The 25405-nt window shown below is 39.4% G+C and overlaps 3 protein-coding genes across 4 annotated transcripts; 2 read left to right on the top strand and 1 right to left on the bottom strand.

Annotated features, from left to right (window-relative positions):
* The first annotated feature begins 497 nt into the window (after window positions 1-497).
* LOC117303479 (acetylcholine receptor subunit beta-like) lies at window positions 498-5826 on the top strand. The gene is made up of 4 exons (XM_033787698.1): window positions 498-555; window positions 2605-2714; window positions 4091-4898; window positions 5404-5826. The coding sequence occupies exons 2-4, from the start codon at window positions 2662-2664 to the stop codon at window positions 5518-5520; spliced, it is 978 nt and encodes a 325-aa protein (XP_033643589.1). The 5' UTR covers window positions 498-555; window positions 2605-2661; the 3' UTR covers window positions 5521-5826.
* A 1477-nt stretch (window positions 5827-7303) lies between these two features.
* On the top strand, window positions 7304-12266 carry LOC117303542 (transmembrane protein 141-like). The gene is made up of 4 exons (XM_033787776.1): window positions 7304-7946; window positions 9180-9246; window positions 10223-10309; window positions 10874-12266. Exons 1-4 carry the CDS (start codon window positions 7893-7895, stop codon window positions 11068-11070), a joined length of 405 nt encoding a protein of 134 aa, XP_033643667.1. The 5' UTR covers window positions 7304-7892; the 3' UTR covers window positions 11071-12266.
* Window positions 12267-12345: 79 nt separating this feature from the next.
* LOC117303044 (folylpolyglutamate synthase, mitochondrial-like) lies at window positions 12346-25330 on the bottom strand. 2 transcript variants are annotated; one of them, XM_033787095.1, is made up of 13 exons: window positions 24991-25330; window positions 23253-23384; window positions 22253-22371; window positions 21528-21720; window positions 20716-20777; window positions 20418-20520; window positions 19908-19985; window positions 19296-19464; window positions 18314-18448; window positions 17669-17895; window positions 16480-16549; window positions 15121-15189; window positions 12346-14188 (listed from the first exon to the last, which is right to left on the bottom strand). In XM_033787095.1, the coding sequence occupies exons 1-13, from the start codon at window positions 25159-25161 to the stop codon at window positions 13704-13706; spliced, it is 2013 nt and encodes a 670-aa protein (XP_033642986.1). In that variant the 5' UTR covers window positions 25162-25330; the 3' UTR covers window positions 12346-13703. The 2 variants fall into 2 exon arrangements, with proteins under 2 accessions (XP_033642986.1, XP_033642987.1); XM_033787096.1 differs by lacking the exon at window positions 15121-15189.
* Between the last annotated feature and the right edge of the window lie 75 nt (window positions 25331-25405).

The following is a 25405-nucleotide window of genomic DNA, read 5'->3' as shown; positions in this document are numbered from 1 at the left end:
AGTTGTGTGCTTTCAGATGCTTGATTTCGAGACCTCAAATTCTAAACCTGATGTCTCTCGAAATCAAATGACTTCTTTCTTGAAAACTACATTACTTCAGATAGCCATTTCTCGCAATGTGTTATACTATCAACAACTCTCCATTGATTGTTACCAAGTAAGTTTTTATGCTTAAACAATTATTTTGAGTAATTACTAATAGTGTCCAGTGCCTTTAATAACACTAATTTCTTCCCATGTGGATTATTTGAACATCATGATGTTAATTTTGATTTTCTCCTCTTCGGTATAATAATGACAACACCCATACATGATTTCAAGTTCAACAACCCAGTATATTTGCATGCAACTCATGAAGGTTCTGTTATACCACTTAGAATTTGGCCGAATTTTAACAGACATTAGTCTCTAACTCACAACAAACATTCGATTTCGGCCATTCACAGCAAGTTTTTCGATCACAAAATTAGTTTATAAAAAATAATTGGACATATTTTTCTTTCCATTTAGGATTCAAGACAACAAAGTCTGTATTCCGCTGCTTCATTCTCAGTGGTGAGTATTAATTTATTTTTATTTTTCCCTGAAAGCTAGACAATTATGTTAATGGTGTTTGAAGCTTTGCATGGTGTTGAGAATGAGGGTATACTATAAATATACATATTATGAATAGTAAACTTGCGGGTACAACCATGGGTAAAATATCTGTTTAAGGAGTGGTGGCTCTGAAAAGAGCCGGTTTGGTCTCGACGTTTCGAACAGTAGGACTGAGGACGAGCAGAGTGTATTATTGTTCGAAACGTCGAGACCAAACCGGCTCTTTTCAGAGCCACCACTCCTTCAAAAGAGATTTTACTCATGGTTGTACCCGCAAGTTGACTATTCATATTGTTTATAGTCACTCTTAGTTATTAAGTTGAAACAGTGATGTAGTTTGTAATTATACGGGAAACAAAAGCTTTAAAGACACTGGACACTATTGGTAATCGTCAAAGACCAGTCTTCTCACTTGGTGTATCTCAACATATGCATAAAATAACAAACCTGTGAAAATTTGAGCTCGATTGGTCGTCGGAGTTGCGAGATAACTATGAAAGACCAAAACATCCTTGTCACACGAAGTGGTGTGCGTTTAGATGGTTGATTTCGAGACCTCAAGTTCTAAATCTGAGGTCTCGAAATCAACTTCGTGGAAAATTACTTCTTTCTCGAAAACTATGGCACTTCAGAGGGAGCCGTTTCTCACAATGTTTTATACTATCAACCTCTCCCCATTACTCATTACCAAGTAAGGTTTTATGCAATTAATTATTTTGAGTAATTACCAATAATGTCCACTGCCATAAAGACACGTTTTGGTAGTAGATTGTCAAAGACCAGTATTTTCACCTACGGTATCCCAACGTTATACATATTAAAATAACAAACATCGCACAATTTTGGCGCTTGGTTTCGAAGTTGCAAGAAAATAATAAAACACCCTTGTTGTCCAAATTGGTGTGCTTTGAAATGCCTACAAGAAGTTCAGGCCTGAAGTCTGTCTGCAAAATTATCATTTTCTCAAAAACTATACGTTACTTCAGAGGGAGTCGTTTCTCACAACGTTTATTGTTTGTTTTTGTTTTGTTTTGTTTTTTACTATCAACAGCTCTCCATTGCTCGTTACCAAGGAAGCTTATATGCAAATACACGTAAATGTTTTTAATTTCCAAACGTGTCCAGTGCCTTTACTGTTAGCCTTCGGAATATACCTCGACGTCATAGTATTGTCTTCCGTGCTCAATCTTGTCACGCACAATTACTTTTAAATAAAGCTATAAAAACACAGAGGTTATTTGACCTAAGCCATAATTAAATTTGTTCAATAAGATTGAAATGTGGTGTATTAGTAAGATTTACAGTCATCAAAACACTTTTTATTTCCACTATTTAAAATTTAAAGCTAAATTTGCCTAGCATGTTTAATGCATGTAAGCAACGATATCCCACTTCGCGGCAGATGGTCTTTAAGAAACCGTTCGATTTTTGTAACTCTATAGAGTAGACAAAACATATAAATTCTTTCTTAGGCCCTGAGCTGTGGTTAACAACTCCACACTCATTCAATCTCCTGACGATGACTAGAGCAAGCTAGTGGAAACGTTGAGACCAATTTAAGAACTGACTCCGCAGTAGTTCAGTTTAACCACGATCCTATGAGAAAGTAGTAGTCCCAGCCTATATTCTATACCATTCTCTTCAGAACTGAGAATTCTCCCGAACCCCCAACATCTGCGGTAGTAGAATAAAGCAAGACAGTTCTCTAAAGAACAAACTCTACCTGGCAAGTAGGTACACACAATGTGTTACCGCAAACCAAATTATATTATATACATTGATATCCTCACCGTACCAGGCAATGGCTCAAATCCTATATATTAACTCCATACTCAATTCGTTTCAACCACTGGTTCTTTTCAGAACTAACACTATATACTCAAAAGAGATTTCCACATGGTGTTACTGCAAACATCTTATACTTCCACCCTGCAAAGTCCAAAAACGTTAACTTTATGGTTATAACTTTACTCGAGTTTCTCTAATGTGTGTTGTTGTAACCTATAGCAATGGGAGGATGAGAGACTGAGCTGGAACCCTGACGACTACGGTGGTGTTGAGTACATGATTGTGAATACAAATGAGATATGGTACCCCCGACTGATCATGCGCAAAGAGTATGTATTCACATTATTGTTCATTTTGTTTAGTTTGCAACATTTTTATTCAATAATTATTTGGGATTAAGTGATGTTCCGGTGTGGCGGTTTCAACTTTCCGCTGTGTTCAGTTTTCCGAATGACCAAATACGGTAGCATGACGTCATGCGATGCCTGCGCACAGCAAGCGAAAGTAGTCCATTTTTAGTTCCGTATTGAGTCATCCGTTACCCTCGGGTAGCTGTCATGGCGGCGTCCACGAGTCGAGTACAACTAGCGACAAACGCGTGGATCGTATGAGTTGTTTTTTTATGCAAGCAGAGTGTGACCTGCCTAAAGTTGTACCCATGAATACATGTAAAGATGGGGCAAGAGATTGTGTGACTACACATAAAAGAATCGTAATATAAACAATTTGGGGTCACTGCTGAGAGAACTACAATACTCGCCAGGGTACTCGCGGCGGTATCTGACAGGTCACCCGGAAAACTGAACACGCCGGAAAGCTAAAACCGTTCGAACAACGTGCTGATATGTCCGACTACGTCACCCGGAAAACTGAACACGGCGGAAGACTGAAACCGCCACACCGGTCTCCATTCCGTGGTAATGACCGGGTTGGCGGTTGGCGGTCCGTTAATAATTGCGTAACGTGTCCTGCCAGTGCATTTAAAGACACTGGGGTCGATTTCACAAAAAGTTAGGAGATATTAAAAACGCATGGCTTGTCCTAAGATAGGACAAGTAACTTGTTACTCGAGATAAGACTAGTCTTAACTCTTTGTGAAATCCACCCCTTTGGTAATATTTTCAAAGACACCCCATGCATAAAACAACAATCTATGAACATTTGAACTCAATTGGTCATTTAAGTTGCAAGAAAATAGTGAAAGAAAAAACATCGTTGTTGCCCAAATTGTATGTGCTTTCTTTTAATATCTGACTGAGAATTACCTCTTTCTCAAAAATACGTTACTTCAGAGGGAGCCGTTTCTCACAATGTGTTTATTGTTACTAAGCAAGTTTGTAAGATAATGTAAAGTATTAATTTGGAGTTACAGTAGGCCTACTGTAACAAAAGTATACTCAGCTATTCAAGTTTGCGTATACAGTCATTTAGGGAGGTTCAGCTGCACGTCACGCGAGCAAAAAAGTGAACGTGAGCGTAAACAAGTTGTGTTGTATGACGTCCTCACTTTAGGCTAATTTCATGCTACGTCTGCATGTACGTACCTGACGTGATAAATTAATGTCAACTTTACCTATGCTAAAAACGTATTATTATGCTCGCGTACGCGCAGCTAAACCTCTCTATTATTTATTAACCTGACGAAGAAGCCTGAAAGTTTTTTGAAGTCTTTGGTTATGTCTTTTGTTTCTATTTTGCACGACAGTTATGCACGAATTGGAGTTATCGGAGATTCGACAGAATCCTTGCTGATGTACAACGGTAAGGTGAACACGATGAACATGATAGAGTATCACTCCTCCTGTTTCTTAAAGCAGGGTAAATTCCCGTTCGATAGTCAAACTTGTGATGTATTAGTTGGACTAACCACCACACCCGATTCCCTCGTGAGGTTGTTACCTCGTCTGACTAAGGACTACCGGCTCAGCATTGTTAATGACTGGAAGCTGCTTGACGTAACAATCCAACCATTCAAATTAAAATGCGCCAATTTCGAGGTAGACCACTCAGAAGCTACATCAGTCGAGTGGGTAACATCACCTGTGATTGGTGATCCAAGATGCATGTATACAATCGATATCAGGATAAGTATATCTCTCCAACGCGAATGGGTGGCTTATATATATTCAGTGATAGGTCCATCCGCCTTTCTGGGCATCATCGCAGCCGCCATCTTTTGGCTTCCGCCGGACTGCGGTGAGAAGCTTTCCTTTGGCGTGTCTTTACTTTTAGGCTTCGTGGTGTTTCAGACGCTGGTCCAGGGAGCGCTTCCGGAAGGCGGCAACGGGGAGCCCCCGGCCGCGCTGTCTTTCATTGTCATTACCTTCTTCTTGTGTGGTTGCTCTGTGCTGTTGACTGCCGTGACGCTCACCTTACACAACTGGGAGGTCCCCAAGGAGAAGAAGAAGAAGGAGAAAGTGTTTTGTGTGAATCTCGGCAGTACGAGCTCACAAGAAGAGAACAATTACGACTTGGGGCGTGATGGAGACGCTTTGGAAGATGAGATATCAAAGGTGAACAAACAAAATACATATACAGGGATGTCGGACACTTCGAACCTTTGCCACTCCCTGGGACACTTCGTACCTTAAAAAGGTACGAAGTGTCCCATCAGGGAGTGGCAAAGGTACACTGTAGGCCAAGTGGCACAGGTACACTGAGTGGCCACTCGCTGGGACACTTCGTACCTTAAAAAGGTACGAAGTGTCCCGTGTACGAAGTGGCAAAGGTACGTAGTGTCCTGACACCTATTATAGCACTACTCTCTTTTGAGTGAAAATTTTACTCTTATTTGTTGTGTCGGTTTCGCTCTTTTGAGATTGAAAGTCAATCTCTGTTATTCTTTTTGAGTCAAATTGGAACAAACTTCACTTAAGTATCCGTCTTTCACCACTAAAATCTAGAAAAAAGAAAGATATTTGTCCACCTTAATGGCTCTTTGCAATGATTTTTAGGTTTGTATAATGGTTGCCCTTAAAACTGTTTGCATTTTTTTTTTTTTTTTTTTTTTTTTGACAGGAAACAGTCGCCACTAACTGGAAGAGGATTGCACATCGTCTCGATATGCTTGGGTTTGTTTTGTATGTCGGCGGCTTTTTCGTGAACATAATCATTTTCGTAATGTCTGCGACTTAGTAGCCCATGGTCCAAATTAAATTCCCAGAGAACCGTCGAAATCATCGACAAAATTCGCGGATAAAATTATACAACAACTAACCATTCGTTGTGAGTAGCTAGAAACAAATTAATGTTTGATGGATTATTGGCGACTATTATTATTATTCATATCTTTTTGTATTATGCGTGTTTGGTGAGCTGGAAAGGGTATTGACTGAAGTTTGTGTAGAAGTATTTTGTCATAGTTGTATTAAAATTGAGAATTTGTACAGATCATAGCCCAGGGGTGGATTTCACAAAGAGTTAGGACAAGTCTTATCTCGAGTTAGGACCAGTTACTCGTCCTAACTTAGGACTATCCATGCAAATCGTATAATCTCCTAGGACTAGTCCTAAGTTAGGACTAGTCCTAACTCTTTGTGAAATCGACCCCATGACACTTATTGGTAAAATAATTGTGGGACCCCCATCTGTGAAAATGAGTCAGACGTCGCCCAATGCGTTATTGAGTTATGGACAGTTTAATGTGGATAACAAAAATAAAAAATACTTTTTATTTTTATTTAAAAAAAATTAAGGCAATAAAGCTTATGAATTCTGTGATCATACTTTAGTCTAACTTGTATCCTTTTGCGCGAAATTTTAAAACATCACTTTTACCTGTAACACTTGTGTTTAACAAAAACTGATATACTGGCTGTTGGAGTAACACAGCAACGCGATGCATCCCAAAGCTTAGACATACCAAATAACTGCAGCTGATGTGTTCTTTCCAGCCATGCCTATAACTCAATTTTTTTAATTGTCAACATCTTACTCATTTTCACAGAGCGGGTCACATTATGTACATGAAGCATGGACGTAGACATTTTTCTACGTGCATATAGTGCAAGCAACGAAAATAATTATTTATCGTAATGAAATTGAGCTATTAGGTTGGTGTGCGCCTACCTGTAAGTCAACCCATTACTTTTTAGTTCTTAAAGACAGTGGACACTATTGGTATTTGTCAAAGACTAGCCTTCACATTTGGTGTATCTCAACATTATGCATAAAATAACAAACCTGTGAAAGTTTGAGCTCAATCGGTCGTCCATGTTTCGAGTTAATAATGAAAGAAAACACACCCTGGTCACACGAAGTTGTGTGCTTTCAGATGCTTGATTTCGAGACCTCAAGTTCTAAACTTGAGGTCTCGAAATCAAATTCGTGGAAAATTACTTCCTTCTCGAAAACCACGTCACTTTAGATGGAGCCGTTTCTCACAATGTTTCATACTATCAACCTCTCCCCATTACTCGTTACCAAAAAAAAGGAGGTTTTATGCTAATAATTATTTTGAGTAGTTACCAATAGTGTCCACTGCCTGTAATGTGGAAACGACCAATAGTCATGTCGCATGCAATTATGTCTTCTATGCAATACTATCAGGAGCACATTATTCCACATGCAATAATGTCCGCCGGACGGTTTTGTATATGTAATCGTGTCCACCCGGACGCTGCTGCATAATGCAATTGTGTCCGCCCGGAAAAATTTGCATATGTAGTTGTGTCCGACCCATGCAAAACCGTCCTTGCAGTAAATTAAACGCCCTTGGTCGACGGAACACGTTCGCCATTTTTGTTAAGGGCATGTCATGATGACATGGGAAATGTTCGACTGTTGGGTATTTGCTGCAAATACGTGAATATTCATGCTTTATTTTCAGCGCATGCACGCTCGCTTACGCACGCACATATTATTATGTACATGTACAGTCATGTTATGTCCACCGGACGGTTCTTGCATAGCCCCGGACACGATTGCATATGCAAAAGTGTCCGCAGCGGGCAGTATTGCATGGCGGACACAATTGCATCTGATACTGGCCTCAAATCCAACATAACCCAAAGCACGTGTCGTCAGGGCTTTGATAAATTACTAATCTTTCGTTTATGATTGTTGTCCTTTTACAGCAACTGCAGGCTGTTCTTTTTGTGCAGTTAACAAAATTATTTGGGGGCACCTCCGATGATTTTTCCGCTAGACGGGGTTAGTAGGCAAACTTTGGGGTATTTTTATGATGATGCTACTTTATAATTGGTTTGCGATATCACAATGAGTGTATATATATCTACTTCCAGGTAGATTATGAACATAATCTCTGGCAAGGTATACCCACATTACATGGTTCGATCGCAAACCAATCCTCGCGCACCAGCATGCAATGCCTCAAATCCAGAATAAAATGATTGGTCAATAGGTGGCGCCCTACTTGCTGCCCGTAAGTTTCATAAGTGTGTCTGTGCACTTTTGTGCCGATTATGTAATGTAAACTAAAAGACGCCGGGAATTTTGTCTCTAACTTTTAGTAGTTAGAAACACCCTCCGTCATTTTTATCAGCATAATGGTGTTGGTTGGAATATCAGATCTTGATGACGAGACGGCAAGTAAATATCCGGTAAGATGTTTGTATGAAGACGGTACAGACCAAGACTGTTGTCATTGTGAGCATGGAGGAATTTATTCCTCCATGTTGCGAGAGATTGTTATTTTTAGAGGTTCTTCCTCCATGCTACACTACACTGGAGATTCACTACACTACATGCAGTGCACAACATAACCCAGTCCTACCATAGTTGCATTTTATGCCAGGAAAAGTTTCCGTATGGCGCCACCACTTTTTCATTCGATATAAAATAATATAGGAACTTATTTACCTGATTGATATATCCCTTTTTGTAAAAATGAGTGAAAAAGTGGTGGCGCCTTACGGAAAGTTATCCCTTTTGATAAGAATAGCCATGGCCCACTTCTAGAAACTATAATATTAAGGCTAGCCTTGGCCCTTGTATAGAACTTAGAAGTAGCCATGGCCCAGCCCAGTGTTAGTGATGGCTCTCTTTTCATCGTCCAATGATAAAACTAAAAAAGGCTGGATTATAATTGGTAGTTGGTAGAATTAGAAATATTTCCTATTAATGTAATCAATCAATTTATATAGGCCTAGACCTACTCCATAATGTATAAATTATTGTAATTTTCTGATCTATTGCCATTGAATGGCATGCTTACTATACTACCGGTATTACATTTTTTCAAACATATAAAGTTAATTTGTTATTTAAGAACATTACATGTAAAGATGTATTGAGCAAGTGTTATGTTTGTTTTACATTTTGTTTGCGTTTAAAATGGTGATTATAAGACTGAGTCAATACTATTTTTATTCAAATTCTATGCCCCTCTAAAATTGTAAAAAAATTACACTTACAGTGTAATAAAAGTTTTGGTTCCTGTACCGAGGCTGCTTCGCCAAAAGTCCAATTGCATCAGATGCTCATATCAGCAGGGTTCAATTCCATATAGAGCTAGCTGCTAAGCTTAGGCAGAAAATATTGCTAAACAATTTCTGCTAAGCCAAAATAAACAGGATATGAATCACAGACAAGACGGTACTATGTGTGACCTACAAGTGGTTCGGCTGGTTTAAACCTTTTTCTGGTAAGCATAATTTTGCTAGTGCTATTTACTACTTTTGGTTTAGCTATAAAATATTTAAGAAATATTTAAGTGCCCTCTAAGTCTAAGAAATAACAATGGGCCTTGCCCTATCTACGATGACATTCCATGCCTGCAATTGTTTCATTTTTAATGTAAAATATCTCATTAATTTTTGTCTTTTTCTCTGTAGGGAATACATGAGTATGGACAGTGCCAGTCCAAGGCATTCATCAAGGGAATGTTTGCATTCTTTGCAGGTATGTACCGGTACACACAGTGTAAGCTTAATCACACTGCCTCTCTTATCTTCGGTGAATGCAGCCATGGGGAGTCTTAAGAAGGGTCTTTTCCCGCGGTTACCCTAGCGCGTTTACACACTGTCCCCGCCTAGGTCCCTATTTCTTGTGCAAGTAGCTTGTATAGTGCCCTCTGGTGTCACCTTTGCCTTTGTTTACATACTTACTTGAACTTACTTGAATCCACCGACGCCATCACACAACTGGGGAGGAGACGGTGGTTCTGGTTACTGGGGCAGACAGCTTAGATAAGCTTATGTAGAGCCCCCCGACATTCTTTAGGAATTTATCCACATGTCCATCTTATTCTTTATAGTTTTTTTTTTCAGTTTAAGAATAAAGGTCCTTGTGTTTACTTGGGCAATGGTGTTCCATTTCAAGAATACCCCAAGGTTTTACCGCTTGCCCCTATTCCAGAGATGGATACCCATTTGCCGGGGCAGACTGGGGGATAAACCGGGGGTAAAGCTATCATACATGTAGTGTGAAAAGGCCAGCCCTAATTCCCAAAGGGCAACCCCCGGGGAATAGAGTAGTTTGAATGATTGGCAGCAGGGAAGGTCTGGAATGGTCTCCAACATTCAGAATCAATCAGACATAAAACAGTTTTGATTTTCACAAAACAAAGAATGTTAAAACATGCCCAAAGCTCATTGCTAAGCCCATTTGGCCCTTTTCGAAACCACGTCTTCCTCTTTAGATTCAGCTTCAGGCTCCGTCCTCTCGTCTGAAGCACCGAGTGTGAGTACGCACAGCACGCACAACTGTCAAAACAACCACGGGCCAAGCTAGCCTGAAGATGAATCCAAAGCCAAAGCTGTCGTTTCGAAAAAGGGCCATAGAGAAAGGACTACTACCTACCACTGACCACGTTTGGGCACATTGTGTATGAGTTACAATACTTTACACAAGGTATTTTTTCTTTGTTTATTCATAGGAGGAGCTGGTGGCTTTACTGCATGGTTTGCAATCAGACAAAAATATCAAAAATTTCCGGCAGTCTACAATGTAGTCTTCATTGCTGGTAAGTACACTACAGTATTCCAGGGATGAGATTAGACGTGTGGACAAGTCGTTAAATGTCTGTCGCGGTGATAGCATTCCCACTCTCCCGATTCCCGCAACACTGACGGAATTCTCACGACACTGCTGACCCCCATGGTGTTTAGGCTTTAACCACTGAGACACTAAGACATGTAGATTAGACTGATTCATAATGATACGTTTATTATTGGTCAGACATCTTGGATTCCAACTTATAGACTTAACAACTACAGTCAATAGAGGGCGGTATAACAACTCTACAGTTAGCAGCCATCAGTTTCGCGTGAGAGCAGTATTCTATCGCAGAAACCTGAAACATAATCCACCACCACGACTTGACTATCACAGCGACAGACCATTAACGACTTGTCCACAAGTCTAGGATGAGATTGGATTGATTTGAAAGTTCCTGAAAATATTTTACAGGGATGCTTTAGAGGAAATTGTTTCTTCATTTCGATTTCAATTTCTTCTTCTTTGAGGTGGGTTCTATTGAAGGGACAATCTTTCAACCATAAACGGTCTCTTTGTGCTTTCATTGCAGGTGGCGCTATTGTTTCGTCGTATGCCGTGGCATCTATCGCAAGTAAACAGTGTCAGAAATTGTGGGTGAATACAGCGCATCACCACGACTCGCTACAAATCAGAGACTCAAATCCACACGCTCTGAGTAAAACACCCTCACAAGCAACAGATGAGGTTCCAATGAAGACGACAAAATACGGTGATCGGATGGGATGACCGTCACTATTATACATAAAATATTGATATTTATTGTTTAATCAAGTAATATTATTGTTATTGAGCTGTCAAACTGAAGGCTTCTTGAAGTGGACGATTCATGAACAATACATGGTTCGCCCTGAACTTTATTTGTGACTAGCCAGCAAAGTGAGCCAGCAGGACCAATTAGCTTTTCGTTTTCACTTTGCAGTGCTATGAAATATGACGAAACGACACCCAGCCTGCAGCAGTTACTTTGGCTTTCGGTCAAAGAGAGGGTAACTTTCAAAGTTTTAGTTACTGTGTTTAAATGTCTCATAGGAATAGCACCGGGCTACTTATCATCTTGCCTTGCTCTCTACCAACCGCCAAGCTCAAGCCTGGGTCAGCTTCCGACAACACACGCCTAACCGAACACTCAACCATCAGAACACTCTCATCTGCTCACAAAATTGTAACTCTTTGCCAATTTTCAAGAAATCTCTTAGATTTTATTAGTATAAAATGTAGTATGTTGTAGTTCCATTGGTTTGCACACTTTACAGCACTTTGATCTTGTTGAATTTATAAATGTGCTTCGTAAATGTTCTGTTATGTTGAAGAATCATGGCTGAGTGTTTACGAGCATCGAATTCAAGTTCTGGTGGTTAAGTCATTGGTGGGTAGGTTTGAATCCCGGTCATGGCACTTGTGTCCTTGAGCAAGATGCTTTACTATAATTGCTACCCAGGGGTAATGGGTACCTGCGAGGGTTAGAGGTTGATATCCTGCATATGGCAAACTATTTTACAAAAACACAGCAATATTTTTCAACCTTACTTTTTAATTACAAAATAAATTGGCAATTCATTATAACAATATTTACTTATGTACATACAGTGTGTAACCATTCAATTCATTGAAGTTTGACAAAAATTAAATTTATTACACCAATATACCCCCACTGGTCCGAGTGATTTGCCTGTGGATTTTTGTTTCACAGAACTTTGGAAAGTTCAGATTGTGCAAGGAAATGCATCAGAAAAATTAAATTATATTTTGTATTCCCGACAACATAGATCTGTTAAATCGGTTTGGTACCCATTACTAACACATAGGACTCTCGGAATTGCCTCTAGCCACTGAGCTAGCTCAATGGTCGTTTAAGATTGCTTTAAAGACGCACTTATTTAACATTTAATTCATCCATTTTGTTTGTTACCCAGTACATCTTGTCTTTGTATTCTGTTCTGTTTTTCTCAAGAGCGCTTAGGGACATGTTTGATTTCTATGTGTTATGCGCTATATAAGAATGGTTAATTAATGGTCTAGTGGTAAGACATCTACTCTAGCAACGCAAAGGTTGTGGGTTCGAATCCCATCCAAGTGATTAGCCTGTAGTATTTTTTCCGAGAACCTGGGAAAGTATACAGTGCTTAAATACTCATCGATGGATGTACCTGTAAGGGTAGAAACCAACTATACATTTTACACTGGTACATTTGAAATCTTACATTTTGTTTCAAAATTTCCACCGAAATTCAAGATATGTAAAACTAATAGCTGACAAAGTTTTGAGATGTGGCCCCTTTCTTAATATCAAAAGATTATCCCCAAAAAAATCATACAGTGCAATCTCAATTAAATATCAGATTGTATGTGAACCATTGAGCTCTGTACAAATCGTGCTTGCAGGAAGTCCAGGCTCTGTTTTATTTTTTTGTAAACATGTGATATCACATGAGGTTACTGGTATGAGCAGCTCCAACAGCATTTTTGAAAGTGTACTTCTTCGGTACTGGACTTTGGAAAAGCCGATTGTGCCACAGATGTGGTCCAAGCCCAAGCCAGGGTTTGGGCGAGACAACCAGCATGACACGGCCAGCATGACTGATTGCCGAGATGTTTATAACCAACGTCCATCAATGCTTCAAGTGTTCTACATCATGTACTATGGAGCGAGGTAAGAAAACTGCTTAAGTTTGCTGCAAAATTTTGATTTTGTTTTTGGAATGTTTGCTTTCAAAACTCCATTGAAAACGACCAAGTTATAGACACGGCGCTTTATAACATCTAATGCTTTCTAAAGTTGTGTTGCAGTTACACCCTTATTTGACGCAAGACTTATCATGTGTTTGTACAGAGACTGCAGATGCAGATAATCAGAATGTATTATACAGAAAATTATGTACGCTTTTTATAAATAGACATGTAAGCTATGTACTGGAACCTTAAGTATACATTATGCATGTACATACATATGAAGGTGTACATGTTGAGTGAGTTGTGTACTTTGTGTACAACATTGACAAGCATGCATGCAAACACAGCTTTGTGTTGCATACACTCTTTTGGCGTTTCGTTGTCCTGTACACTTGCGCAAAATCTTCAACACTAAAAACACTGTGTGGAGTTGTCTAAGTCCACACAGTGTCCCCACAGTGTTGGTGGACTTCTTTTTGAGAGAAGAGTTGTCTTGGTTTAGCTGTACAATGTAAATTAAGCATGAAGGAATTGTAAATTCAGAACATAACCTTGACTACAACCTTATTTGTTGTTGAAATGAACATGGCCAAATTTGCCGTTGCTGGACATTTTTGGAACACATACAAACTTCACTTGTACTCTACAATTATTGAAAGACCTTTCCCAACGGAGCGATTGGAGTTCATTCAACTTCCCGGTCTGTTCACCAACTCTGGATCCAGCACCTTGATCACCCCGCCGACCAAATGTAGGCTCCCAGTGATTAACACCTGTACATGAGGCTTCTGCTTCTTACCACCATTCAAGGAGGGTTCCTCAGGGGTTAGTTCTTGGTCTGCCCATGTTGCAGCCCAATGTAGGGCGTCAGAGATGCTATCTAAAACTTTGGTGGCAGCCTTTGGTACCTTCACTGAGTCCGTTTGATACATGTTCTGTGGTACAGACTGCAGTCTCCTTGCATCATTTGAGGGAGTTGATTTACAGATAGATGACGTGGCTCGGTGGCGCGACTGTCGACTATGCCATTCTCGGGACGGATACTTGGCCACGTCTTGGATGGTCAACAGTAAGTCGGACTGAGCTTCTTCTTCGACGAGGTTTTCGAAGGCGATGAGGTTGCATTTGCATCGAGCCAGTTGCTTCTCGTTGGTGGTGTTGAAAGTTGTCTGGTCTGAAATTTAAACCCAAAGCCAACAATTATTATGTATATTTCAATACTTTTAGTACTAGATTTATTCATTTTGTATTTCTCTTTTGTTATCGCACAATGTAGTTTATGATGTAGTTAGTTTTTGTGAGAGAAACAACACTTTCTTAGAGCAGCCATTTTGTTTTTCTTCCATTTAAACCAATGGAACCAAACTGAGGCTGGAAGGAAAAAATAGTCTGGCACCTTATAAATTGAGAGAATTGTTCATAATTATTGCAACTGAACACGGGGAACAAGACAAACAACGATGCAATGATAAAAGCAGTTCATACTTACCGGAACCTCTTGTATAAAAAACAAAATAAAACTGGTGTCCAAATAACTGACCAGCAAACAGTAAGTTTTATATTTTTCATCAAGCGTTGTAATAATATATTAAAGGCATCGGACACCTTTGTAAAAGACCAGTATTCTCCCTTGTTGTAGCCCAACATATGTATGCATAAAACAACAAACTCTGTGAAAATTTTGACTCATTTTGGTCATCGAAGTTGCAAGAGAACAGTGAAAGAAAAAACACCCTTGCTGCACAAATCTGTGTGCTTTCAGATGCCCAATAAAAGACTTCAAGCCTGATGTCTTTTAACAATTGAGTGAGAAATTACCCCTTTCTCCAAAACTACGCTACTTCAGAGGGAGCCGTTTCTCCAATGTGTTATACTATCAACAGCTCTCCAATGCTCTTTTTTATGCCAACAATTATTTTGAGTAATTACCAATAGTGTCTAGTGCCCTAAGGAACTAACTGGTCAGGTCCACTCTAAAGGGTGAAATGGGCACAAGGGTTAGTCATGTTAGTATGGTATTTAGTTTCCTTGTAACGATCATTTCTAAAAATGATAACAAATGAATGGTTTTCTGAAGTTCCTTTTGTCGGTAAAAGTTATAATCACCTTTTTTCTTGCCATCATTATTGCCCATGGCACCCCCAGGAGCTTTGCCAGAATCATCTGTAAGTGAGTCTGGGAAAATAAAGCCAAGATTTACTCTTTGCTGTGATCGGCGAAATGGCGGAAAAGTTTCATCAACACCAAAGTTTCATCGGCACCAAGTGCTCTTACGATTGTTGTGAATGATAATTCATCCAAGGTTCGTCTTGTTTGTTATCTTTGTTTATAATAAGTAGGATTTGACACTTTTCATGGTTAGGTAACACCCATTTCAGACACAAGTACATGAGAAGTTCGACGTCGAAAAAATAAAACAGTTGGGGGAGTGACTGGACGTGCTAGTAGTCGAAAGATCAACTGTTGCAGTCATTTGAAACAACTGTGGAGCGCCTTGGTTTCGGCAGCGATCTTGACATGAGCCGAGCCAATGTTAATGTTAAAATGTAAGGCTGCAACCAAAATTTATTTGGGTTGACCTAATCTATTTGAGTTGCGACTAATGTATTTGATTCGGCGCGACTCTGGCGCGCCCATCTAAAACTGGTGTAAGGTTTGCGGTAGCGCCATGTGAAAATCTCTTTTCAGTCGTGTTGGTTCTGAAAAGGACTTGTGGTTAACAACTTTAACGCTTTTCCTAAAGGAGATCAAAACACGTCAACACGGAGTTGTCAACCACAGGTTCTGTGTTGATAATGTACGGCTGATGATTGCAGCAGTTGATATTGTCTGTCCGTAATGATTGACTGTATTAAAGGGAAGGTACACGTTTGGTAATTACTCAAAACAAATATTAACTTAAAAACTGACTTGGTAACGAGCATTGGGGAGCTGTTGGTAGATAAAACATTGTGGGAAACGACTCCCTCTGAAGTAACGTAGTTTTTCAGAAAGAGGTAATTTCTCACTAAAATAATAAAAGACTTCCAGCTAGAAGTCTTTTATTCCTGTCGGAAAGCACACAAATTTGTCCAACAAGGGTGTTTTTTCTTTCATCATTTTCTCGCAACTCCAATGACCAATTGAGCTCAAATTTTCACAGGTTTGTTATTTTATGCTTATGATGGGATACACCAAGTGAGGACACTGGTCTTTGACAATTACCAAACGTGTACCTTCCCTTTAAAGGCAAAGTATACCTTTATTTTTGGAACTGTTCAAGTTATTACCAACGGTATGTTATTATTTCATGCAGAAACTATTGAAGGAAAATGAAAGATAAAGTTAAAATTAAAGGAAAAAGAAAACTGAAATTATAGGAAACACAAAATTCAAATTAAAAGAAACAAAAAATTCAACTAACCATTGTGAACAAACGCATTAGCAAGCTCAAAATTAAAACATGACAGAAATTCTTGTACTGACCTGCCGAGTTCCCTGACACGCTTTCCCCAGTGATGTTTGGACAAAAGGCGGCACCGTCAAACTGGCAATCCTTGAAAGAAAAAACAAAAGAATCCTGTCAACTAAAATCACTGAGATTAAAGGAAGTGCACACTATTGGTAATTACTCAAAAATAATTATTAGCATTAAACCTCACTTGGTAAAGAGTAATGGGGAGAGGTTGGTGGTATAAAACATTGTGAGAAACGGCTCCCTCTGAAGTGGAGTAGTTTTCGAGAAAGAAGTAGTTTTCCACGAATTTGATTTCGAGACCTCAAGTTTAGAACTAAAAATCAACCATCTAAACGCACACAACTTCGTGTGACTAGGGTGTTTTCTTCTTTCATTATTATCTCGCAACTTTGATAACTGATTGAGCTCAAATTTTCACAGGTTAGTTATTTTATGCATATGTTGAGATACACCAACTGTGAAGGCTAGTCTTTGACAATTACCAAATGTGTCCACTGCCTTTAATTCATGTACTTTTTATCATTGTTGAATGATAGATTTGAGCCATTTGATTTCATGCGGTGCATGCCCGATGCTTCACAATGGAGGAAATTGCCTCTGATCATTGCCTTGGTGCTCCAATAGAATTTTCCTCATAGAGGTGCCCTTTATCGAGGAAAATACGCTCTGGTGCCCCTTGCCCTTTCAAAAATGAAGCATCAGGCCTATATTCATTTTCACAGTAAACTTAAGTACTGTGTTGTGCAGTTGGATCGTTTTCTATGGGTTAACAACTCATTAAGAAACGATGCATTATAGTGTGAGGTGTAGTTATTTAAGTGTTGTGAAATATTGTTCAGCATGATGACATTTTTCTCAAGTTGGACGATAACTTTAGAGACCATTAATTTCTGTATAATCAACACAAAACGGCCCGACAATGGTTTTTATTGTTTAATTTTTTGATCAAATTCTTTCAGTAAAAATGTCTCCAAAAATAATATCAAAACAGAAAGTTAGTTTTGTGTTTAGAAATTGGGATGCAATATTACATTGGAAAATTTCATATCCGGACATGACCTTTACTTTGACCTATTTATGTGAATGGAAGAAGGTCAAACCTTGTGGCCGTTTGCAGCCGATGGGCATTTTGGGATAAGCCACTTGTGGCCACTATGGTCTCTAAAGAGTTAAACAAGCCTATGATAATTGACGTACTGTGAGTGGTTTAAGCAAGCTATATTCATCCCGATTCCCGGTCGAGTTGAAGATGAGGATACGTTTGATTGGACGGTCTAGTATCCAGGCTTCTTCATCAGCTGCGCTAATGAACCACTCCTGACACACCGTGATGCTGCGTGGCGTGTGAGCCCCATCTATGTAGTACGTTAGATTCTCTCCTTTGACCACTTGATTGCGACCTGGCCAGTAGCATTCCTCAAGACCTGATAAGCGGAGTGTACAATGCACATCTTTAGTGTTTAGAACAAGAAGATTACTGAAAAGTAAGCCGACGATATTATTTCACAAAGCGGTGCCATATTGACATCAGAATTTGTGCAACCACTCATTCCAAATGATCACAAATGTTTTTGCGAACAGTCGCAACCAATTTGCACAAGTTGAATGCAGCCCAGTTTTAACAGATATGAAAATTGTAAAAAGCAGGACAGTTCTTTTTAGAATTGAGAAGTCTCCCAAATTCCAAAAATCTACTCCACGGCAGTAGAATAAAACGCAAGACAAGTTATCAAAAGAACATAATCTACCCAGCAAGTAGTAAAAAAACATGGTTTTACCACAAAAAATACATATACTGAAATTTTTTTTTTTTCAACTATTAAAAGGTATCAACTGACCAACCTTTCATGAAGTGGCAGGGAACGACGAAGCCTTCAGCCACCGGCATGCCGACCCTAGCTGCTGATGATTCTAACTCTGGATCGCCAACTGCTTCAGCGGGTAAGAAGGCGTCAGTTCTTAGACTCTCAGGTCCATCTAAAGAAAAAATAACCAGTAATTGAACTCCAATTTTTAAAGAAACCCTGAGGACTAAACACCCTTTGCATTTGACGTCACACTTTTACAAAGCACCAACCCTCAGCCCAAACGGAGGAAGATTATTGGATGGGGGCTGTTCTTTGTGCATAAATGCAAGGGGGTCTATTAACTTCTATAGACACTCTTACACAATGCGAAACGCACCTCTGAACAATGCGCTTCTACCATTTCCATCGATTTGGGAATTCTTGTGCAATATTTTGGCTCCCAAAATGGCCGACATGATAGGCGCGTATGAGTGCGCTGTGCGTCGGCAAGGGGTCTATAGTAAATACAAAAAGTACCCAGCGATAGCAAGCGTCAACTGCTCAAGGCTTAAGTGTCCTGACCAGGGGCCAATTTCATAGAGCTGCTAAGCACAAAAATTTGCTTAGCATGAAATTTCTTTCTTGAGAAAAACAGGATTACCAACCAAGTTTTCATTTTTTGCATATTGCTTGTTACTGGTATTCAGCTGTTGTTTGCTTATCCTAAAATTGACGTGGAAATTTGGTTGTTAATCCTGTTTTTATCAAGGGTAAAATTTCATGCTAAGCAAATTTTTGTGCTTAGCAGCTCCATGAAATTGGCCCCAGGTTGTGAACCAACACCCTGATGACTCAGCATCCAGAGCTCGAGTCCAATGCACTAAAACATGACGCCCCAAAGCTTTGATATAGCAGGGGTTGATTTAAAAACTTATGGCTAGTCCTAAATTAGAATAAAAATCGTCCGAACTTTATATTAGAGTAGTCTCAACTCTTACTGAAATCCACCCCAGGAAAGTTAAGGGCACATAGTTTACCTTTGTATTGCTGTGGATTAATCTCTTGATAGTTCTGGACCCACGTCTTACACAGCTGTAATGCAAGCGAGGCATTCGTGAGTTGATGTCTCCCTGCCAGGCCCAACCGTAGTTTTATACCGCTGAAGTCATAGCAACTAATGTCTGGTATACACTGAATGCTTGACACCTAATAGGGGGATTCAAGAAAAAGTAAACAAATGCAAGCATTAGATTCTGAAGGCTTTTTTAAATGGAGGTGTACCTTCGGTAACTTCTCCAAAAATAAATTAATGAGCATGACAAGTTGCTTGGGAAAGGAGCAGTTGAGAGCTGTTGATACTATAAAACATTGATAGAAATGACACCCTTTGATGCAATGTAGTTTTAAAGAAAGAGGTAATTTTCACCCAAAACCTTGAATCTCCTGAAACCTTTCTCAGGTATCTGAGTGATAACACATAATTCTATTCAACGTAGGTGTTTTTTTTTTCATTATCTTCTTGGAACTTTGTTGACCAATGGTGCCCATATTTTCACCTGTTTTTTTCGTTATGAATATGTTGAGATACACCTAGTGAGAATACTGGTGCAAATTACTTGTTCGCAAAACACATTGAATCTTTATCTTACCCCAATCTTATTTGCAGTATCCATGACAACGTTCATCGCACCTTCTTGCTGTTCCACTGTAAAAGCTGGTCTACCAGGCTGAACGAGATCAATTGAGAAACGAGATAATTGTAAATAATTACAGTCGCCTATCATTAATACGAGGTTTGCAGGACTGGCCCGTTTTCCTTGAATTATCCAAACCTCGATGAAAAACCATACAAGGTTTTTCAAACCTGCGTCTCGTATCTTCTGAGGTCGTATACCGACTGTACTACACATAACGCATACTGTAATTAATACATGTATCAAGATTGATAGTTCTTCAGTCAGTCAGTTGAGCGAGAGGATGTCTTCAGCCGACGCCTTCTCGGGAAACTCTGATGGTCGTCTTCCGCGCATCCCGGTCCAGCAACAGCGTCCTAAGCTCGGAGTTCTTACATGCAGCTGGTTGTACTCCTTTTAAGGAATTCAAATCCTTTGAGTTGCACATCAAACCAAATCAGTTTTCAAACTTTGTACGGTACAAACCTTAGAAATGGCGGCTTTGTGCCACGCGATCTCCTCAATGGTGTCACCCAGTATAGCCATGTGGTCCAGACCCAGTGATGTAATGCCAACAACCACTGGTTTCCTGCAAGCAAAAAACATGCCGCGGGGATTGGTTGAAAATGAAAAATCCTGAAAATTAAATAATTATTGCCTCTTGGTTTGGAACAAAGCTCTCTAAAGAAAAAAAATAATCAAATTCTGCTCCTAAATTTTGAAGATTTTAGCGTAAACATAAATATTGATTATTATGCCTAAAAAATGACAACCAAAACCTCACCTGATAATATTTGTACAATCATAGGATCCCCCAAGACCAACTTCAATCACAGCAACATCAACCTACAGAACACAATTAACATCAAAAACACAAACAAAATTCATTGGAGTTTTAATCGACAGACGTCATAAGAGTCCAATGTGCTAGAATGATAAGCCATTATATTTCAACACCATCTGTTGGAAACTTTTCTCCCACCCTTCAACACATTTTTTTTTTTTCTCTTCCACTTTTCTTATTTTTCTCCAGATATAAAACAAAGGGATGAGAGTCATTTCTGACAACAACAAAAAGTCTGAAACTGTGAGTCAGATCTTAGCAGGTATATTGAAATAATTGTATTTATTTCCACCTTTTTAGCCCCTGGAATTATAGATTCCCATGAGCTTTTGGGAACATTATCCTCAGCACTGGTTCTTACTTGGCAGTCTATCCATGGCAATGGCATTGCCCCTATTTATCTTCAAAGCTTAGTTCAGGAGTATCAAATGGCTAGAAATCTGCGATCATCAAAAAAATCCCTTCTTACTCCCCCAGTTATCAAAACCAACATGCAGCAGTTCAATTATGGAACAGCTTCCCAGAGGTTGTTTTAGGTTGAAACACCAGAACAATTCAAAACATACGTGAAAACATATCTATTTACTTTGTACAGCCATTGATTTTCCCCTTTCATAGCATATAGGGACCTCAAGATGATATGCGCTGTATAAAAACTTTTTATTTTTATCACAGGTAGACTCTAAAAAGTCTGAATTCAGATGAAAGTTTATAAAAATCTCATCCCTGAAAAAATAACCAGGAGTCCTTACCTTTTCCTTAAGGAAGACGTGGAACGCCATGATCGTTAGGAACCGGAAGTAAGCTGGCATCGCACCCCCGTGAGAAGCTTTCGTCTCCTGCAATCGATCAAAGATGGTGAAGAAGTATTCACTGAAGGCATCTTTAGCGAGGGGCTTGCCGTTGATGCGGATTCTCTCACGAACCTCAACGAGATGTGGAGAACTGTCGATCAAAGAGGAGAAAATTCAACTCAGTTATTCAAGGCACGGTACTTCACGGAGGAAACGAGGGCGATTGCCTCCATGCCTCCTGCTCCAGTAGAAATTTGCAATTTCCTCATAGGGCATGTAGGGTGCCCTTTACCTAGGAGAAAATGCCTTGGTGCCCTTGCCCTTTCAAAAACGAAGCATACAGGCCTGTTTATCCCTCAGCCCCGTTTCATAAAGCACAAAAACGTTCTAAGCACAGAAAATAATAACTTTTGGTTTTACCCATGAACACCGATGTGTGTTAGCACTGTATACTCGGTACTTACCCCGAGCTCTGTGAACAAATCACAGGCATATTACTCAGGTGGGATTCGAACCCACGACCTTTGCAATTCTAGAGCAGCGTCTCACCAACTAACCATTTGTACAACCGAGATTGCCCGATAGCTAGAGACAGTTCAAATGTTTGTTTTTTTTTTACCACAAAAAAAGTATTGCACATCAGATACAGGTCACCAGAATAAATGAAATGAAATTAAAAATACCTGAAGAAACCTGTCTTGTACCCGGAAGCCCTCAGCATACTTTCACACAGTGCACACACAGATCCCTTTCCTTTGGTGCCACTCACATGTATGATTGAAAGCTTGTCTAACTTATCCAGCTGTCAAGACAAAAAGACAATCAAACAATATTTATTGATAATAATAAATTATTGAATTTTTATATGGCTCTGTCTAGGACCAGCCTGTTAGAGAGTAATAACAATAAAATTGCAAAGTATTAATAGTAATACAGAATTTTTTAATTTTACACAGATGATAGTGGACGAGACCAGTTATCAGGTACGATACACAAAGGCAATGAAGGGGATTGCCTCCATGCCACCCTAATCATTGCCTTGGTGCCCTTGAAATGCTCTAGTAGAAGGGTGCCCTTACTTTACCAAGGAGAAAATGCCTTGGTGCCCTTGCCCTTTCAAAAACGATGCATACGGGCACGAGAAATGAATATTGTTATGGACAGTTTTTCCACCCCGTCCAAGTCATCATCAACCCAACCAAAATAATTCAAATTGGACAACTGTCTTCATAACTTGTGTTTTTTACAGATGAGAACAAAATCTTAAAGGGAAGGTACACGTTTGGTAATTACTCAAAACAATTAACTTAAAAACTGACTTGGTAAAGAGCATTGGCAAGCTGTTGATAGTATAAAACATTGTGAGAAACGGCTCCCTCTGAAGTAGCATAAATTTTGAGAAAGAGGTAATTTCTCACTAAAATAAAAAAAGACTTCTAGCTAGAAGTCTTTTATTCCTATCTGAAAGCACACAAATTCATCCAACAAGGGTGTATTTTCTTGCAACTTCGATGACCAATTTAGCTCAAATTTTCACAGGCTTGTTATTTTATGCTTATGTTGGGACACACCAAGTGAGAAGACTGGTCTTTGACAATTACCAAACATGTACCCTCCCTTTAATTAGCAACAGGTTGGGCGCTGGACCACGAGTATACAAATTTCAATAAAATGATATATTACCGTCAAGCCTGCCCGCTCAGCGAACTTCTGCACTTGTTCCAGATTGTTTTTTCCATGATCTTTATTTTTTCTTTTGACTTGAGCCAACACAGATGCATTGCTTTGTAGTGTGTTCAATTCATTCACTGCTTCCTGTATACGAAGATGACAATAGAAAAGAAAAGGGTACTATAAAGTACAGAATAATCAGTACATTTTCTAGAGCTGCCAAGTGCCACCTTGCACTCAGGGACACTTAGTACACTAATCAGGGAAATATTTAGAATTACAGCAGTGGACACTATTGGTTATTACTCAAAATAATTGTTAGCATAAAACCTTACAATTTTTGGTAACAACCAATGGGGAGCTGTTGATAGTATAAAATATTGCGAGAAATGGCTCCCTCTGAAGTAACATAGTTTTCGAGAAAGAAGTAATTTTCCACGAATTTGATTTCGAGACCTCAGAATTAGATTTTGAGGTCCCGTAATCAAGCATCTGAAAGCACACAACTTTGTGTGACAAGGGTGTTTTTTCTTTCATTAAATTATCTTGCAACTTTGACAACCAATTGAGCTCAAATTTTCACAGGTTTGTTACTTTATGCATATATAGATACACCAAGTGAGAAGACTGGTCTTTGACAATTACCAATAGTGTCCAGTGTCTTTAATATCCAACATAATGGGGAAAAGGGTTTCATAATCGGGAAGATGGAAACAAATTGCAAACTCAACTGCTTGCCAGCCAGAAGGACCAAGGTTCAAATCCCACTCTAGTCACTTATTCTGTATTCAACAAAATCTTGACTCACTTAATTGTTTCAAGTTGGTTGTACGAGCCTAGTACTGGTATGGAGTTTTCTGAAGTTGCTATGAGAATACATGCCTGGAATTACACGAATGCCGAGGAGGAAATGGCCTCTGTTGCCCCTAGTCTTGGCCTTGATGCCCCTTCCAAAAATCTCCCATTGACTTAAAGATTTTCCAATGGAAGTGCCCTTTGCAAAGTGAAAATGGCCTTGCCCTCTCAAAGATGAAATTCCTGGCCTGGGAATATATTTACTCATCCTTCCAAAAAAGTAATTTTGTTTTCCCCTTTTAAATAATTTTAATAAACAGCATTAATCGGCCACTGCTAAAAAATGTTGACCTCAATATTAATGGGACCAAAAGATCACAGCCAGCAGATGACCTTTAGAGTCTACCAACCAAGATAACAAATATATAAAAAGATCGACTGTAAAAGCGTGTGCTGTGTAGAAATTTGGTATCTTATAAATATAAATCTGAGGTCAATTAATTTGTTTACAAAAATCAGGGGCCGATTTCACATAGATAATATATTGATCTTAACTTTGCATCATCAATCTTAATTCTAACAAAGTATCACTATAGTACGGCTCATCTTAAGACGATTCTTAGGGCTTTGTGAAACCGAGTTGGGAGATTTGGTTTACCAGGGGCCTTTCTAAAACCACGGCTTGGGCTCACAAGTGGGGCTACAGTGTGTGTGACCTATCCCCACTTGTGTGGCCAAGGATAGGATTCAGCTATCCTTGGCCATAAGTGGGGCTACAGTGTGACCCTGACGGCCACCCCCTGACATCCTTCGCATCTTCGTAAAATCGTAGACGAAGTTGCAAAGCCAAAAGTCAGAATTGTTACACATGAGTACAGAACAGAGCCCCAGTTATTAATAAAACTAGTAGTACTAGACTTATTATTTAGACCAGAGCTAGGGTATTCTTCCGTACCTCGTAACGGCTCCCGGCTACGCTGTCTCCATTCCCATTGGTACTTTTCTTAGCTAGATTCATCGTCCATGGTCTATTGCCGCCGGACATTCCGGACGGGGCTTTCGAGCCGATCATCTCTTTCATACCGAAGTCGAAGAGTTTCTGCAAATGCCGCCGAACGACATACATTCCATGTACAAAATGCTTCACATAAACATTCACAATGCATCGGGTACACACCTGTGTAGAGGTACGATCGCCGACAATGGTTCTATTTCTGATGAAATTAACGATTACAACAGCCCTAAACACATTCACAATCACATTGGCAAATTCCCCCACACACTGTACATGCGGTACCTATTTATTACTACAACAGTGCCGTATCAATGATCATGCATGCCTAGCCTTTTTCGTTGATAAACTTTGTGTA

This window comes from Asterias rubens, chromosome 19 (assembly GCF_902459465.1).
Source record: "Asterias rubens chromosome 19, eAstRub1.3, whole genome shotgun sequence".
NCBI lineage: Eukaryota > Metazoa > Echinodermata > Asteroidea > Forcipulatida > Asteriidae > Asterias > Asterias rubens.
Note: the sequence above shows the minus strand (reverse complement) of the source record. Positions and strands in the feature narration are given on the sequence as shown.

Excerpts from the sequence above, each read along its gene's own strand:
- LOC117303542 (XM_033787776.1), top strand. The coding sequence starts at position 7,893 with ATGGTGTTGGTTGGAATATCAGATCTTGATGACGAGACGGCAAGTAAA. Across the intron at positions 9,247-10,222 it reads AATGTTTGCATTCTTTGCAG|GAGGAGCTGGTGGCTTTACT; the intron begins GTATGTACCGGT and ends GTTTATTCATAG. Across the intron at positions 10,310-10,873 it reads CAATGTAGTCTTCATTGCTG|GTGGCGCTATTGTTTCGTCG; the intron begins GTAAGTACACTA and ends CTTTCATTGCAG.
- LOC117303044 (XM_033787095.1), bottom strand. The coding sequence starts at position 25,161 with ATGTATGTCGTTCGGCGGCATTTGCAGAAACTCTTCGACTTCGGTATG. Across the intron at positions 16,550-17,668 it reads GCTTGCTTAAACCACTCACA|GATTGCCAGTTTGACGGTGC; the intron begins GTACGTCAATTA and ends TTTTCTTTCAAG. Across the intron at positions 14,189-15,120 it reads TAATGATGGCAAGAAAAAAG|ACCAGACAACTTTCAACACC; the intron begins GTGATTATAACT and ends TTTAAATTTCAG.
- LOC117303479 (XM_033787698.1), top strand. The coding sequence starts at position 2,662 with ATGATTGTGAATACAAATGAGATATGGTACCCCCGACTGATCATGCGC. Across the intron at positions 2,715-4,090 it reads CGACTGATCATGCGCAAAGA|TTATGCACGAATTGGAGTTA; the intron begins GTATGTATTCAC and ends TTTGCACGACAG. Across the intron at positions 4,899-5,403 it reads TGGAAGATGAGATATCAAAG|GAAACAGTCGCCACTAACTG; the intron begins GTGAACAAACAA and ends TTTTTTTGACAG.